Genomic DNA, 18341 nt, shown 5'->3' on the forward strand with positions numbered 1-18341 from the left:
TCTCCACAGTAAAAGTGCTTTTTGCATGAACAATGTGTCCTTCACAGCAGAAATCCTTTCTTTATGGTTGTATGGACATGTTCCACTGGTGTCTCATTCCTCTCAGAGAATAAACCATCTGCAATGTTGTTGGTTGGAACACACTCTCGTTTTTTTAGCTTGGACAGAAGTGGTGCTGTATAGTTATCAAATGCATTAAATGGTGTTGGTTAATCTCCTACCTTTGTTTGCATAAATCCTTGCCAAAGTGTTATTGAGCTAGGCACCTGACCACAGCTGTTGGAGAATACCTTGTTCTTTGGCTTGTAAAATGCATCATCAGCAGTGGGAACAAGCTCTACAGCCAACATCACACACTTCCAACATTACACACATGCCTCAGAAGAGAGAGCACTGTCAGTGTAGGGGTGTGAAGCCTAACAGTTTCAACACACGCAGGTCTCTCCTTTGTAGGGTTACAATATTTATGAGCAAACCATTTAACAATGCATATTGATTTCACTCTTAACATCAAAGCAATATACGGCAGGATGTTTGTTCTAACATTTGAACAACAAAGTAGCCTGAAAGCTATTAAGAAAGTGGACAATAATGAATTTAAATAATAAATAGAGCTTTAAAGGTAATAGTGTACTTCAACAGCATGCCTTAGCTTTGACCATCCACATTAGGAAGAGGGGATTAGAAGCTTTGTACATGAATGTATGTCTCATCCTAATGTTTTGGGCAATCAGCCCCTTTCTGCGTTGCAACAGCAACAGATCAATGCTTCCACCAGGCTTAGGTGGAATCAATGGCTTCTTCTCTCGTCTTCAATAAGCATTACATTATTAGCTTTAATGAGAGCAGCAAACTTCTGCACTCACCCTGGGAGACGTCTAATTAAATGTCCCAATCTCTAAAATTACTTAACTGGCAAACAAGCAAGTTGTTTTGCAAGTGTCTTGCAAAAAATTGAGGCTTCATTATCATTGATGTGTAAAACATTTATAGATGAGAAAGCAATAGTACCAACTCACCAAGAAGCAAAGACCATAGTCCAAACAATGAAGGAGAATGCCTGTTTTTAATGACCCATTATGATCAGATAGGAATATAGGATTGATTGATTGATTGATTGACTGACTGGTTATTTGATAAGATATTTGATTGATGTCTTTGTATGGATGTGTAATAATCATACAGATGATAGCATAGTCTTAACGAAAATACATCACAAATTCTAAACCATCTATATGTACAGTATACGGGACAAACTATGTATGGCCTTACCTTAGTAACAGCAGGGTATCCAGCAGCCACCTCACCAGAGCAGTAGGGCTTCTCCTCATGGGAAACTTCGACAGTAGAGGCCCACTGGTCAAGGAAACCATTGGGGGTGTAGAGGCCACAGTCTCTCACGCCTGTCTCTCGCTCAAAGTCCTCGCACACCCCATCACCATCATAGTAGTAACACATGCTTGGCTCCTCTGCAGGTGACAACAGAGAAAAAGTTGTAATTTCAAATAAATCCTTATCTCTTTTTTACCTGTATAGCACCAATTACTTTTTCAGTAAAGTGAGGACTGAATACAGCTAAAATATCAGTCGGTCAAATTCTACATATCCCTCGGCACCACCCCACTCTTCCTTGTGTAGCACATTTTCATTTGCACAAAGCCATACAGGTGAGTTTTTACAGACACCAAGCTTTAAAACTCGCTCCCCTTCTCGCATCCTTTTTATAGAACATGTATACCCCCTGATCTTTGGGGCACCATTTCTAACCTTATCTCAATTATTTTGGAAGGTGAAGAGGGAGAGGAACAGATAAGGAAGGGGGAGAAAGGTAAATTCTTGAGTGTGTGAGGATCTACAGACAGAGATGAGAGAATGTGTTAACGTCGGGAAGAAAGAAATAAAAAGAAAGAATGAAAGGGAGAGAGCGATAAAATGAGAGCGAGAGACAAACACAGAGAGAGGAGGGGGTTGGGGGGGAACCAGACAATGTCAAGAGGTAAAGAAAGATATAGCCGTAATTTTTACAGACGTCCCACCCGGAGTTAAGGTCTGGAACTGGAAGCTTATGGACTAGGGGAGAGGGGAGCAGAGCAGGGAGGTTGCCTGGGCCTCATTGCTCTCAGCTCTCAGCTAAAGCAGTGTCAGCCGGTGGGGTTCCAGTTAGGGGGAAAGGCGGCATTCTGTGCCAAGTTGGCCGGGGCCTCCTCCTCGAAATTCCAGCCCTCTCCAGCACAGCCAAAAGCTCAAGTCAGTTCTGTGCTCTGGCAATGGTGAAATGAGGGGCTACTGAGGGGGCATACAGAATACGCTCCCGCCACTCACTCAGCGGGAAACAGAGGCAAGGAAGAAGGGAAGGAGCGAGACTGAGACAAGGGGGAAGCTCAAACAGTGGCTTGTGAAAGCTGCAGAAGTAATAGGTAGAGTGTGAGCTAAAGAGTGAAGAGTAGAAAAGGTCAAAGAGAAAGTGTATTGCTACAGTTTTTGAATTTGGACAGGGATAGAATAAACAGATAACGGAAAAAGTGGAAAGGTGATTGAGTGTAACAGCAAGAAGAACAGAGTCCTACGGTTGGAGAAAGAAAGAGAGCAATGAGATGAACAAGGACGGATAGAGGCAGAAAAGGTCCAGGTCTAAACAAACTATACCTGGGAATATGTGAATATGGTTTAAGAAAATCAGATTGCATTTCCTGTATGTTTTATGTGCACTTTGGTTTACTGTGGCTTGGAGCCCTATTGAGACAGAGCCACTGGGACTGTAACGCCAGGTGGGGTCATGTGAAAAGAACTTGTCGATTTCGTCAATTCCAGATATAATTCGGCTCAATCGTGTGAATAGCCCATTAAAGCTCATCCAGACTGTAGCACCCTGGCCCTGTTGTATACTTAGTGTCAATTCTCCATCCAACTCTCTCTTTCACCATCCAACACACTGACAAGCAGGCACTCTCTCACACATACAGACAGATGGACAGAAAGTCCCATCATTATAGTGTCAGATTTCGGTGCAAAACTACAACTATGTCAGACAGTGTCGGACACACACACAAGCACACACACACACACACACACACACACACACACACACACACACTTACGCACACCCTGAGCACTGCAGTTGGTGGAAAAACAGCACAGCCAATGCAGTCATCCAGCAATCTGACAGGGATTAAGTGGCCACTTCACAGAGGCTCACACGTGTGTGCATGCATGCATGTATTGTACATGCACAAAAACATGCGCACACAACATCACAACAGGGGGGCAAAATGATTGTCAGACAGCAGGAAAAATGTACAGGAAACCATCCATCTATTCATAAAACAAAACAACAAAGGAGATGCCAGTCACTCAACTATGTAAAGTAAGATGACTCACCCTTTGAAAAAATAATGATTTCCAGATTTTACTTTTTTTAACAGGAGGTCAAAGTGATTATGATATCTAATGGAATTTTTATTCTTTCAAGAAAGGCCTGAAGTACTTGGATAAAAGACGACTAGATGTCAAATCTGTTCATTCACATAGTTGGCCAGTATTTAACATAATTTTATAGTTTTTCTTGCTTTGTTTTATTTTTTTTAATAACTTTTCTTTACACAAGAAATCAGTTAAAATAAAAAAAACTTGTTGTTGTGAATTCTATTCCACCCTTACTTCTCTTTAACCTTGACAATACCTTTGTCCATATGACTTACCAACACAGTTGAAGAAGGGCTCTTTCGTGCACTTGCTAGAGCAGCCATCCCCATTCACAGAGTTCATATCATCACATTCTTCTCCTTTGGAACTAAAATAGCAGAGGGCAGTACTCAGAAAACATCCACACACACTGCCAAACTGATAAATACAGAACATTTTCAAAACTTCTGTATGCACGCATTTTAGTATTTATATTTTCATCACGTCAGTGTGGGTGCTGGTTACCTCTGGATGCGTCCATCCCCGCAGTAGGGTGCCCCCAGTTCATGTACCAGAGGTGGAGAGGGCTCGCTCTCACTCCGGCCGGAGATGGTTTGGACCTGGTAGGTGTACACAACATGTGGCACCACATCCCTGCAAAGGGAGAGGCAAAACTCACAGTAAGTTCACATATTTCAGGATAATGTGAAGCCTTGGAGAAACGTTTAATAAAGAATCACAGATAAAAAAAAAAAAAAAAGAATAAAAGCCTGGACACTGAGAAAGGGATTTGGACCAGGCCTGTGGAGAACGGGGTGACTTGTGCGTGTGATGTAGCAATCTTTTAGTAACTAAAGTACCACTAGCCAACACAAATTAGAAACATTTGTGTCAGCACACACTTCCACACATGTACCTATCCAGTCCACACGCTGATATGGCTGCGTTCACCCGTTTTGGGTCCAGCTTTGTTTTGTTTCCTTATCATAGCGATTCAAGGAACCATCATGATGAATACACAATGGACAGGAGAAATATTGGGGGACTACTCACTTTGCCGGTGTAAGTCGCCATGATGGTTTCTTGAGTCACCATGATAAGGAAGTCTGAAAAAAAAGTCTGAAAGGAAAAAAAACATAAATGAGAAAACCAAAACCATAAACGAATAAAAATCAAAGCTGTAAATGAGAAACCAAAGCCATAAGCAAAGCAACAAAACAAAACTCAACGAAAGAAAACTGTAAAAGAGAAACAACAAAAGTGCAGGTGAGGGTGCTGTCATGGCATTAGTTGTCCTGTTTTTATTATTGTTTTATGCTTATTTTTCTCTCTTATCTGTTGCTTGCCTTCACGTGTTATTTGTATTATCATCAGGTTTAATCATTTCAGTTGGATTTTGGATTTTCTGTTTTAACTACAGGCAGGCTTACGGGTTCCTGTCGGCCGCTGATCAAGTGAATCACACATCATGGGTCTCTTCAGACTCATCAAAAAATCCTCTGCTTTAATTGCTCAGTGCAATAAGAAACATGGAGCTGAGGCAGGTAGCCAGTTTTATCAATCCACATTATGTATTGTTTCATATTAACAACTTTCTTAACAGGAAACAAAACTTAAACAAAGGTAAAAAAAAAAAAAAACATGTAAAGGCAAGCAAAGAATCTGAGAGTTTATGCATTTATTTATCTATTTCGACATATATATCATAAACAATAAAAACAGGATAACTGATTTTCACGTCAGCACTCTCATTTGCAACTTCATTGTTTACAGTTTTCTTTCCGTTTTGACTTCTTTTTTCCTTTTGCTTATAGTTTTGGTTTCTCATTTCTAGTTTTGATTTGTCGCTTATGGTCATGGTTTCTCCTTCATGGTTTCCTTTTTTGGCTTTCAGAGTTTTTGACCCTACATTTTGTGCGTGTGTGTGTGTGTACACAAGACTGAAGACCAGGAATAAGGCATTTCTTTACATTCAAATTTTGATTCAGACATGTACTCACTGTAATAGGTTATGCTATATAAATGTCCTATGTTTTGTTGTGAATTCTATATTATATGCATTGATTGTCTGAAGATTGTCCTGCAGACACCACAGTTTCCATTCATCTATGTATTGGTGAAGTTGCCATTCCGTTTTTCTTTGAATGGCAGGCGATTACTATGACTATTCAAGGATATGATGTGCTCATGTGATGTTTGATCCTGGTGGAAAAATATACTTTGATCGATGGACTGCAAGAGAACAGTTCTAAAAACTGAAAGAAACAAATAATTATTGACAAGAAGTTCTAGCAATTATTTTATCATTTGAAACACCAAATGGAATCAAAGAATATCAGCAAGAAAAAGTATACAGTTTAAAAGTTCCAAAAACCCCTGCAGTATCATTTTTGGTATGCATGACAATGAGAACACTATAGAGAAAATGAGTGAGTGTAATGCTATATGCTATCTACATTATTCTATGCATAAGGGGATAGGAATGCATAATTGCTGTGTATAATCATGGCTAGTATTGGTTAAATACATTGCAAAAATTGGGTATATGGGTGGGGAAAAACATCAGTAAATGAGGGTAAATAGGACCAATAGGTTAGCCATAGATCATTTCATGTGGACCATCAAGTACCATAGACCTAATTTTGGAATGCCCTCTGCAATGCTGTAAATGCAGTGACAAGCATGTAGGGATACTGTACCGCTCACATGACTACTAGGGCATATGTGGATGCATATGCCCATTACTATATAACTATAGGTTTTAAACTTAAACAAGGGTGCACAGACATGAACCACCATTCCCACTGCTGCCATATAATCCCCAGTGAGAGTGCAATGCAACACCAGCAGCAAACATTGCTCTGGTACCACAAAGCTTTCACCCAAGGCCGAAGCTGAAGTCAGCAATCAAATCAAGAGTGTTTGAGTGATGTGCAGGGAAGCCATAACCTTTGATGAGCTCTGAGTCAGACCATTCAGTCTAACATTTTTGATTAGGCAAAGCAGTGAATAAGAGGGCGACTAATCACAGGGTGGGTGATTCAATCCCTGGCTCCTCCTGTCCACATGTCGTAGTGTCCTTGGGCAAGACACTGAACCCAAAGTTGCTTGTATGGCAGCTCCAGCTCCATCACCATCTGTGTGTGTGTGTGTGTGTGTGTGTGTGTGTGTGTGTGTGTGTGTGAATGGGTAAATGAGAAGCAAATTGTAATGCGCTTTGTCCATAGACAAACGCTAAACAAGTGCATTCAAGTCACCATTTATACTACAGTGCAGTCCACGAATACCTGAGTGCTCTACAAGACATGTTTAATGAAAGAAGTAGGTAATCTGCATACCTTTGTAAAAACATATTATATATACAAATACATTGCATGAGAGGTGTACAAGTGCGTGTTTGAGAATTTGCTTGTATGCATACATGCTCTCATGCTCTCCCTCTGGAGATTCATGTTAAAACAAACCCAAAGAAAAGATTTACAACAGGAAAGAGAATTGTCTTCATGACATTTCAGACTGCCCCCCCCCCCATCTTAATTTCTCCATTGTGTTTGTTCATCACATTCCCGGGACACGAAAGTAGACCAAGTTCAAGTGAGCTGTGCTGTCCCAAATATAAAAACTGATGGACCTAAAGATCGAGTAACAAAATGATTTTCCCCTCCAGCAAAACGTGTGCCTAGGATGAGATATTTATGTTGGCTTTATTATTATCAACACAGAATGTTTGACCTAACAGACTCTCTTTTATACTACAGTATGTCCTGTTCTGCAGTGTTGGCTCATGCTGGTGCAACTCCAGGCTACACTCAAACATGCCCCCTCTAATTGAATTAGTTTAGCCCCTGGAAAAGTCAAGCTGTGGGAGACTTTATCTTGGAGGGGAGCAAACACACAGAATAGAAAGAAGAGGGAAACAGATACTGCTTTGCAGCAAGGCAGCACATCAATTTCCTTTTTGTGGATAATGAGAAATTCTGGCTGTCCTACTATAGGTAGTCCAGTGCACAGAAAAGTAATTGCACTGCTTGACCAGGCCACACCGAGAGACACGGTCATGCAAGAACAAGCAAGAACAAAGAGGCTAGATCCGACTGAGTAGGTGGTAAACGGGGAGGAGAACAGAAAAACACATAAAGAAAATACATACACAAAAAAATCAAAAAAAAGAAGAGATAAGGAAACGGGAGGAGTAAATGGTGACTTAAAATAGGGTCTATAGAAGTTGTATATAGACAGGGGTAAATATAATTATTATTAAATATCATGAGGTAACAGTCATCTATTCTTCATTATGTTGAGGTTTATTCCATTGATCTTCCCATGGGTAGTTAGAATCAAGATAGCGCTCTCCCAATAGCTTCAAATCAGCTGATGTTTAGTTACTCATGCTGTAGCCAGTTATTGGAGATTTGGAGACATAAGATGCTTGAAAAATGACAGAATTGTTTGCATGTTTCCATTTTCCTGACAAGCAATGTATTGCAGTCCTGGGAATAATGACAGTCCTCTTTCAGCAGCAAAGGTAGAAGTAGCGTGATGTTGGTGTACCGCCACAAAAAGTCTTAGGGAGAAAGTCGAGGTTTATGACTGAGCGCACAACCACGGTCTCTTAGACCACAGGCTGTGGTTTGCATCCACAGTGAACGTTGTTTTTCTTTTGCAAGTCTATCTCGGCTAAGAACTGCAAACCAGTCATGGCTGTAAAAAGCCATTCAAGTTTCACTAAAAGTCCTTTGCTTACCTTTCAGGTTCATTGCTTCAATTCAAAACACATCGCTGAACTCTCACGGTTCTATACCATCTTCAATTGTTTCCCCAGACAACACTGTCATGAATTGTTACGTGCTTTGGCCACATAGGCAGCTCCCTCACCCTGTCAAAACGCCTGCAGGCCTTGATTCTGGACTCCTCTGCCATGTCACACGTGAGGGCACTGTGGCCTTTCTCGATTGACCCAGATACATTTTTTGGTTTTGCAGCATAGTAAGTCTCTGAGTATAGCCTTAGTCACAGAGCAAACACAAAGCTAGCCCCTGCCCCTTTCAAAGCTATCAAATGACTACAAGAAGAAGACTATGGAAGATCAGAAGCCTTCTTAGCGAAAGGATCCAAACTACTTTGCCCTTTGAAGACCTTTGTGCTTCAGTTGGCTATCATCAGTTCGAAGGTCTTTTAGTTTGTCACAGAGTTTAAAAAGGTCATACCATGTTAAAAAATAGTATTTCCAAACAAATTGTAGGGGGTATTTCAGATATATACAGATCCAAGGCCATATCCATGATCTACTCCACCAGCAGTTCTACTACATGCTGTGCTGGACTGAGAGCTAAAGTATGCTGCTAAGCAACATATGTTACCTGGGTATCATGATGAACCTTTGGTTCTATAGGTTCAATAGTGCTGATGATAACTGTTTCAACATGGCTGTCACCCTGTTCCCAATTAAGTGCATGCTTGATTCCTCCTGACCTCACTGCTAAAAAACCATGCTGTGTTAGGTGTGATGCAGATCCTTAGATCTCTTAGAACTTGGTGAGTGGGATGTATGAAAACATTTAGAATGACAGGAACATTAATAACAGCAAATCTATGAAAGAGCTTATGTCCAGCATCATCTCCAGGTCGCACTTGATGTGGTACAATCATTTGACATGGGTGTATGTGATGGATAATATCCAGTGATAGACATGACTGGCGGCATTCCAGACTTCATAAAACTACACTTTCATCTGTAACTGATTAGATATCAGATAAGGTGTCACATCATAAGATTCCATCATTGGGGCTTCTTTGTGCATCCAGACGTTCTTCTCAAGACCCCTGTAAGAATAGAGGTTTTATCTTTGCTCACGCTCAAAGTCAGGCACAAGGCACAGTAATATGCCTTTCAAAGGTGTTTTGATAGCACCAGGTGATTACACATGGAAGCATGTGCTAATGTATGTGCCTGCTACTGAGAGCAAGAAGCGTGTTGGTGTGTGCCTGTGTTCATCTGTGTGTGTTCCTGCCTTCACTTATGTGTGCACCAGGCTGATGTGTGACCATGCATATGGATGTGTTTCCGTTCTGTAGCTGCTTGTTGTTCTTGGCTGAGAGATTCCAGATGAGAAAAGCAGATACATTTGAGGAAGTTGAGAAAATATCTTAGATTGAGCCTGCAAGAACAACAAACAGGGCAATATTCCTTTTGTCAGTGTGGCAGCTGACATGCATTTGGGGAAACTAATGCTACATATTTAGACCTAAAAGGGGTGCTTTAAAAGAGACAGGAGATCATTTTAATGGCAAATGCATGCATTTATAGGAGGCGTCTGTGTTGCTTTAGTTTTCTTTTGCATAAACAGCCACATCTTCGTAATGTTGATACTTAATCAATTAAACTAAAGAAAGAAAGATAGATATCCCAGTCTTCCCTGAACCCTGACCCTCACTTACCTGAATTACGACTTACATCCAGCTCACCCCCAAACTCTTACTTGCACTATGGTTCATATCCTGTGTATGCTCCAACATATGACTATTGATACTTTTTTCATATTAAATGTAATAGACACAGTAATCACCAGTGCAACCGTCTTCTTGAACACTAACAAACCTGCCACCCACTTCTGATATCCAATTTTTTGGAGTATACCCAAAGTTTTCCCATATAGAGTAATTTGTCTGTTTGCTATCCTGGAATACAGAGTGCTGGAGAAATTCTGGTGAGACATCCCATGACTCCCCACAAGGACTACACTATTCACTCTGTCTGCAACTCGTGAATATGGTTCATATTAGGAGGATTACGCAAGGCTCATTTCTCATGTCCAACATCCTATAGAGAAGGAGGGTGTGCGAACTGAACCTCCCAAACAAATATTAAGTCTGCTCTATACTTCCGGTGGCCGCGGTATTCTCAAAAATAACTACTTTGTACGACATGTTGTCCAACCACGGCAAAAAGTGTTAATAGCTGTTGCGAACGGCCTGCATTTTCAGTGCAGTCTCTCCTTGAAGGCACTGTGTTGCACTCATTTGTACTCACAAAAAATGAAAGAAATAGTTGTGTAAAGAATGAATCAAAGACAGCTTGAAAGAGAAGTTCAAACCTTGCAGTTCTCACTGCAACACACCTGGCCAATCATAGTGTAAAGTGGACATAAATGTTGGATTGTCAGTTTCAGAAAGTTACAGAAATTGTAGGACACAATAGTGTCCGAGTATACTTTACTGCCGAAGCGTAATATGAGCATAATTTTCACAATTAGCCAGGAAGTGTGCAGAACAAAAAAGCATAAACATGCAGATATTACATCTTCTTTTCACGAGGAGGCATGAGGTTGACTGAGTTCTCAAGCAGCAGCAGACTAGTCAGCAGAGTAGCTAAGGGATGGATGGGGGATATAATGGGAAAGAGTTGTGCAGAACCAGGGTAGAGTCCGATTACAAAGGGGGTGTGGGGTAGTAGTGATGCTGGAGCTGCCCCCTCTCTCTTTTGGCTGGGAGGTCCCTTCACATCAGCTCTGAGATAGGCTTTGACTGAATGACAGCTCTGAAACCCACATCAGGAAGAGGATTAGCCCATGGGCTGGCCTCAGAGGGATGGGGTCAAATTAACCCAACCCCACCCTACTTTCTCGACCCCCTAATGTTCTCCTCCATCACCTATTGCCCCCCTTGAGCCTAGCAATGATTTACCCCCAACTGGTCCAACCTTCCACCTCTGCGTCTCCTCTTGACTTCACCCTTCTTACTCCCAACCATAATTTACTCTGTCATCCTGACCTCCCAGCCCTTCCAAACAAACCACCACCCATGGATGGAGCCAAAGGAGCCAAGATGTCAGTTGTCCTCTTGTGCAGTTTGCCCCAGCTCAGGTGAAGGCCAGTGGCCTGACAGTGGGAGGTCAATCACCCCCCTCATCAAGACCTCCATCACTCCATCCAACCGCCATGGAAACATGTTGCAAGAAGAAGCAGCTTACTGTGTGGGCAACAAAAGTATTTCAGCATCTGGACCAAGGCGATCAAACAGAGCACTTTACATTGGATTTGTGGCATGCCAAAACATCTTAGTGAACTTTGCTCTTTCCTCCACCATGTCAAAGGCTATGGTTGTTGTGAGACAGTGAGTGTGATGGGACATTATCTTAGCCATCAAACACACATGACAGAATATATAATCTCTGACAAATTTATGACTCTTGGTTCTTTTTCTTTTCTTTCTTTTTATTTGTTTGTTTGTTGAAGAATGCCACAGTAGTACCGCGCACTGAAACCTGTGCATAGAAATACACTCACATACGGCTTCCCCTGCATCATAATTAGATTTAGAGTTTAACGTCCATGCATTGATATCCGAGAGTAACTCAAAACATTGTAAGAAAAGTGTAAACTATCCCTTTAGCATGTTTTCTCCCAATGTTCTCATGTTTTTTCAAATTTGTGTTTTTATGTTTTGTTCCAAACTGTGTTTAGCAATAAAAAAAATAAAATATTTTTGTTGTTGTTGTTACACTTACTCTTCATTTGAATGAGTTAAAAGATTTTGAGGGCTGGAACACACGTACTTACTTGTGCCAAAACTTCTCTGACCATCCAACAGAGACAAGATCCCATATGCTCACACAACAGAAAATAGTCAGCCAGTGCCACTGACCACTACCACTGGAATGCAACCACAGCTAGTGAAATATACCACAGCAGTGAAACTACCTACAGTACATCAATAATCACTCAAGTGTGCCAAAACCCCCAAATAAATACATCCCTACTGCAGACAGCCTTCCACCGACGCTGCCATTCAACCGAGAAGCGGTGTACAGACACTTTATGGAACTTAGGTATCATCACTCCATCTTGCATAACATGCATACTCACCCTTTTGCCTCTTATCAAGCATTTTCCTTCTCATGTGAATCACGCTGACAGCACGATAGTGAGATGGCATAACACGCAGCAGTGCCATGTATAGCACAATCTTTATCGAGTCAGCACATTCCATGAAAGCAAAGCACTAAACTCTCACCACAGTGTACAGACAATACCTTTAACAAGCCATCTGTTTGCCCTTGCTTCATGGAACATGGGAAAAAACAAATGTGGGCAACGATTGACCTGTGACTTAGGAAACAAATGTTAGGCAGCAGATTTGAAACTGCAGAAGCAGTGGTGGCTTGCTAGTGCTCCTGGGGGCATTGAAAAGGATATCTGGTATTACAAGAACATATTTTTATGGATAGTTTCCACAGATAGATAAACACCTTCTTACTGGCTTGTCCAAAAACCACTAATTACATCACACTGAAGCAGGAAGCTAAATAGTAATCACTCAGCAATTCTCAACTTATAAAAGAAAATACTTTGGGTAAAAACAATTGTTTCAAAAGCCAAAGCATGTCCAATACATTGCATAGGTTTATTCCTCTGTCAGGAGGAAAGGTTGAGAAAGACCAACCTTTGATTCTACATGTTATGATTTAGACTTCTCAACTCCAGAATGTCATGGAGAACATATGGAGTTTTATGCGTGTTGCTGACACAGTCAGTCAGTGACGACTGATGTAGATCTGTGTGCACTCATACAGAAATATTCACCTACCAGGTCACTCACCTGTCTGTATATCGGCGTGTAGGTTCATTCAACAGCAAACCGTGTGGTGCATGGGTGAAGGGTGGTTGGCGCAACATGCGGTAGCGTAGTGGTTGGCAATGCCTACAAAGTGTGCACTCTGGCTTGGATGCCAAGAGGGTGGCATCAATCTCTAGGTGTTGCTCCATAGTGAAAAACTGTACCCCATACACCTCTTCTTCTATGTCCAGCTTCAGAGTCAGTGGGGTGTCACAGAAGACATTACTGGGGCCCAATGAAATGTTGTTCCCACTGACAGTCAGTAGCAAGATGTTGTGGATAGCTGGCAGAGCTGTCTCCTCAGGGCTGAAGAACGTGACCCACACAGTCAGGGAGTCTGGTACCAGCGGGTAGGGGAACTCTAGCTGAAGCATGCAGCCCTGGAGAGGGCACTCCGACAGGCCGACAACACCTTGCTCGATCCCTGCATTGGGGCTCCAGGTGCGCACACTTGGCTCACAAGCCTGCTCCACATCTGGAGGGCCTGTGGGAAGGAGAGACAAAAAGAGACACAATGTCACACACACAACATGTAAACAACAAAAAGACCTCAGATAATTCATCGATACAACACAATTACATTAAATATAAATCAGATACAAAGTGAGTAAAAGCCGCCTGGCCATTACCTACACTAATATAATAAATGATTGTTAAATTACATGAAGATGTGTAATGACAAATACAGATATTTTGCTACAGGAGGTTGAATTCCTCAAAGGATGCAGAAAGGTTCTCCAAAGAGGTAAGATATTAATTATGAACTAAATTATACAGCTGATAGCATTTTTATTCATTTGTATCTACACTTCTTGCAACATCAAGGTAGAGGTGAAACTGAGAGTTCATTGTGAGTCCATCTGCAGAGGAAAGGCAGAGCTGAGGTGTGTACCTTCTGAGAGGGGCCTGTGCAGGGTTCTCACTTCAGCACAGTCATTACAACCTCTAACAGTCACACTCCAGCCATATTTGGAGTCCACACACAGCTAACTCGCATTATCCCAAGTGACGTACACTAACATTCATCAAGCACTTTTAGAAGCCAGCAAGCAGCAGACACTATGTTCTCCCTCGATTTCCTTTTGTGCATTTCCAAGCTGGCAACCAGCGAAGCCATTTGCTAACCTCATTTCTGGGCACCGTGCAAAATTCCAGTGTTTAATCAAGTGAGGACTGAATACGGTTTCCAAGCCACATTATCTCAACACATTTATTATTGTACTGTAAGTGTGTGTGTGGCCAGAGTGGAGGTGAATTAAAGAAAAAGAGAAAGAGAGACAGAGAGGAAGAGGGAGGGAGAAAGCGGGGGGAGGTTGGGAGAGAATGAACTAAGATACTCCAAGAGCTTGGCTTTGCTCGGCTCATGTAGTTCTGGCTTTCTGGGTACATTTTCATTGAGTTTGCAAGGAGAGGAGCTGTAGCCACTGAAAATATTTTGTAATGTCAGCTGTTATGATGGGCCCTACTCCTGCTCTGGCGCTGTTGCTAATGTGGTTGGAGATTTAAGAGGAGACAGAATAGGGGTGTCATCCACTGTGTAACCTAAGGCAATGCAAACTGTATTTCAAAGATGTACAATCCGTGTAAGCAAAGGATTTGAAATCCAACATTAAAACCACAATGATTTATATTTAATTATCTGCTTAATTTTGGACAGAGCAGCTACTTGCAACAGGTCATCATCAGGTCAAATTCACAATGAGAAGATAAATACTACATATCATATCAACAGAACACAGGCCCCCCGAAAATGTATATCAGCTGCTTACTGCTACATAAACACCCCAGCTCTGAAGTGTTTGACCTATAATTCCCATAGAAGAGGGAAAGGGGGCCTCAAGGTGACTGAACCATCCAGACTTGAGCTTTGAATATGAGCCATTCATTCTCTGTTGATTAGCTGATCCCATCTGAGTATTTGTCTGTCGACAAAAACACTTGCTCTTGGAAAAATTAGTGAAATACATTAGGCATGACTGCAGTGTAATTGGCGCTAGGTCATTTAATATAAGCTATTGTTTCTGTACCCTCAAAGCTCTTCAGCATCCCATGACCATAGGTAGAGGTCAGGACAAATGTGACTGCAATGGACAAGGTTACACTTCATCGGAATTTTGGGGATCAGTATCGGTATCCTTCATGGAAAGGAAGCTCACAGCTGCTTCCAGAGTACAATGATTACATATGAATTGTGTTGCACAACTGAATCCATGTCCTCTGACTGTTGCTCATTAAACAGTAGAGATGGAAAAAGCAGATTCAATTACAAAATAAAGATTTTTCTAATTTGAAAAGTTTTATATTCTGATTATGACCTCAAAATAGATGGTATTGGTTGTACATAGTAGGGACGCAACAGTGAGGAAATTTTCCCACCTGTTAATAACACCGGTGTTACCGATTACACCAGACATTTTGCAAGAAAAGATATTCGTCAATGACTCGCTGCAAGATGTGCCTCCGTCCTGAACATGGGCCGGGCCACGGGCCCCTACTGTGCTCATCTGTATGGGATGCAGAAACAGGGGCGAGCAGACACCTTTTGCGGTGCTTCAGGAAGATGGCGATGACAGCAGCTGGGCTAAACGTGTCAAAATGTCAAATGAATGAGGAGGATTCATTATTTCATACAGAGCTAATGTTGGCCTGAACATTTTTATTCATTTATTTTCATCATTGAAACCTTTTTTTCTTTGAAGGATTAAACAATAGTTGGCAATAATGGCATTACTTCATCTTGTTTGTTGTAAGAACTTCAGTGAGGTTATGGTTGACATGGGCAGAGGGGCATGGGGGTTTTAATAAGGAAGATTAAATACATATTGTAGGGTGCTCACTTCTTTTAACATCTACTACTAACTGAATTGACTGTGATGTACTCTGCTGGGGTCATTTTTCTGCCACATTCTGACAATTATCTGTTTATCAAGTCATCTGATGATTGGGCAACATCAGAGAACTGGGAATTCCATAATCAGCAACTGTGCTAGCCAATTAAGCTTAATCTTTTTCATGTACACGCAAAGAAAAAATACTGACGGTGTGCTGTTCTAAAGCAAGGATGATCAATGTTTGATACAACTTCAGCTCAATCAGCTAAAAAATTACTAGTTGGCGAAGTATAACTCCAGGATAAATGTTGGTGCCTGCCCACTATCCAGTCATAATCCTTCTGCTCTGGAGTATCATACTGATCCACAAAAAGTCCAGAGAGCCGGATGAATAAACAGACAGGGATATGTCCGGGCATGCACGCTTTATGCTTTCTAAGAAGTGTCTGGCTCTGGCTCTCACTATCGATGACTCACTGTCACACACTGTTACACACTTCCTCACTCAGAAGGCAGACATCAACCCCCTCCAACCCTTTTGCCCTGACACACACAAACAGAGAGACACTTCACAGACACACTTTATGAAGGCAACAGACACTCTACGGCTTGGGAAGCAATGTCACATCACGTTGCATTCAGGGTATTTCAGAGGTTAATCCGTCATAGCTGTTGGCAGCTGGTGTTTTTTTGTTTTGTTTTTTTTTATCACGTGGAGCAGTTGACACTGGTGCTACTTTTGGATACACATCACTTCAGATTTTTTTGACTGATAGATGGCACTGAAAAAAAAAGAAAACGGTGACAAACTGATGAAAGGGGCCAAGGAAAATCATCGACTAGGAGGGTAAATAGTAGTGGATGGTAGCAAGCTGCAGGAACCAAAACAAAGATATATGTTCTCTTAAATAATACAAATCTTTTGCTTTTAAAAACAAATTAACTAGAAGAAACTAACAATTAAGAACAAATTGTCGACAGTGTTTCAAGTGGCATATAATGTTAACCCCTAGAAAGGTCAAACTGAGCAAGGGAGCTTTGTGCTTTTCTTTCTGTACGATAAAGAGTTAATGTTCACTCAGGGTGTAAATGTTATAAAAAATTTAAAAAAAAAAAACAATATTCACCCAAATACATCAGACATTACATCATTTTCTCTAGCATGGCCAGTGCTTTGATCCCTTGTTTTGTGTTTTAGTGCAGCTAATTACGTGATACACCAATGCATCACAATGAGTGATACGTTAAACACAGAGATCCCATCAAGATGTCAAGGAGGACTACTTTGTTCTGTTTTAAAGACTCTTTATTGGAGCGCAACTATTTTGCAAGATATGAGAAGGACTTTGGATTAGGTAAGTACAAATCTACTGCTACCAGTCAAACAATGTCATTATGATTGTTGAAACCAATGGATGAGCTTGGGCATCTTTGCTGCAGTGAAAAGATTCTTTGGTTCACCAGAGTGCTTGGGGGCTCTGGGAGTAAAACAGCCTGAACATCAAGATGCATAATTACGTATCACAGGAGTGTCTACAAAAATCTTACTTAAAGCATGTTTTTGTTCATATTGGTTAAGTTACCTTGTTTGGACCTGGAGCATGGCATACATTGGTCCCTTTGTTCTTGAATAATGTTAACCCTGAGTGGAATCACATAAACCAGCAAGGCCTGACGCTATATTTTTTTAAAAAGGCTATCTTGGACCTACACATACAGACACACATATGCTGTTAAGACTGATTGAGTAAAATCATACACACAAGAAAACATTTTGTGCATTCCATATATTGCGAATGCATATGAAGAGCATTATTTTGTAAGTTCACCTCCATGTGCACATAAAAAATAACAGGAATGTGTATTCACGTAGAGCCTCACAAATTCTCATACACATACTATGGCAAACATACACATCCTGGACCTTTCACTTCCATTCATGCACACTGCTGTTTTCAATCAACCCAGGATCCTCCCTTGTGAATGTCACTAACCACATGCAATTCTCCTAACTATCTTGGGTGGTTTCCACCCCACCCAACCTCTCTTACCCCCTCCCTGAATCCATATCCATGTGTGTTTTAGCTTTTTTTCATTCTTGCTTTTTTTTTCTTCAGCCATATTTCTCCAGGGCATAGAGTAGTAAAGATTTATGAGAAATACTCTGGCGCTCTCTGACCACGCCAGTGTTTCCCAGTCAAGTGGTGTGAGGACACAAGTCCTCGCAAGCCCTTAGATAACAGGTGCCATTTACAGTATGAATGCTGATGAATGCATGTAGACACACATACAGTCACACAAGTGCACACAGTCACATTTGTCTTCCAATATAAGGATGTTAGGCCAATAGTTAATGTGTCGATACTTTAGTTTACAGTATCTTAGAGTCAGTAGTTTGCCAGAATGACTATTGGAAGTAAGAAACTGCTGGACACATATGCACCATCACAGCAGGAAACAGCAGCTGTGGTATCCAGTGAGGAGCTGGCCCAA

The 18341-nt window shown here is 41.3% G+C and overlaps 1 protein-coding gene across 1 annotated transcript in view; it reads right to left on the bottom strand.

Moving 5' to 3' along the window:
• pappaa (pregnancy-associated plasma protein A, pappalysin 1a) overlaps positions 1 to 18341 on the bottom strand; it is an 81191-nt gene that overhangs the window by 43649 nt on the left and 19201 nt on the right. The window contains exons 7-10 of the mRNA XM_070924703.1: positions 13000 to 13501; positions 3928 to 4056; positions 3699 to 3790; positions 1273 to 1469 (exon numbers count right to left, since the gene is read on the bottom strand). Coding sequence (XP_070780804.1) covers positions 1273 to 1469; positions 3699 to 3790; positions 3928 to 4056; positions 13000 to 13501 — 920 coding nt within the window. The remainder of the gene's footprint in view (positions 1 to 1272; positions 1470 to 3698; positions 3791 to 3927; positions 4057 to 12999; positions 13502 to 18341) is intronic.

The sequence above is a fragment of the Enoplosus armatus genome, chromosome 18 (assembly GCF_043641665.1).
Source record: "Enoplosus armatus isolate fEnoArm2 chromosome 18, fEnoArm2.hap1, whole genome shotgun sequence".
Classification (NCBI taxonomy): domain Eukaryota; kingdom Metazoa; phylum Chordata; class Actinopteri; order Centrarchiformes; family Enoplosidae; genus Enoplosus; species Enoplosus armatus.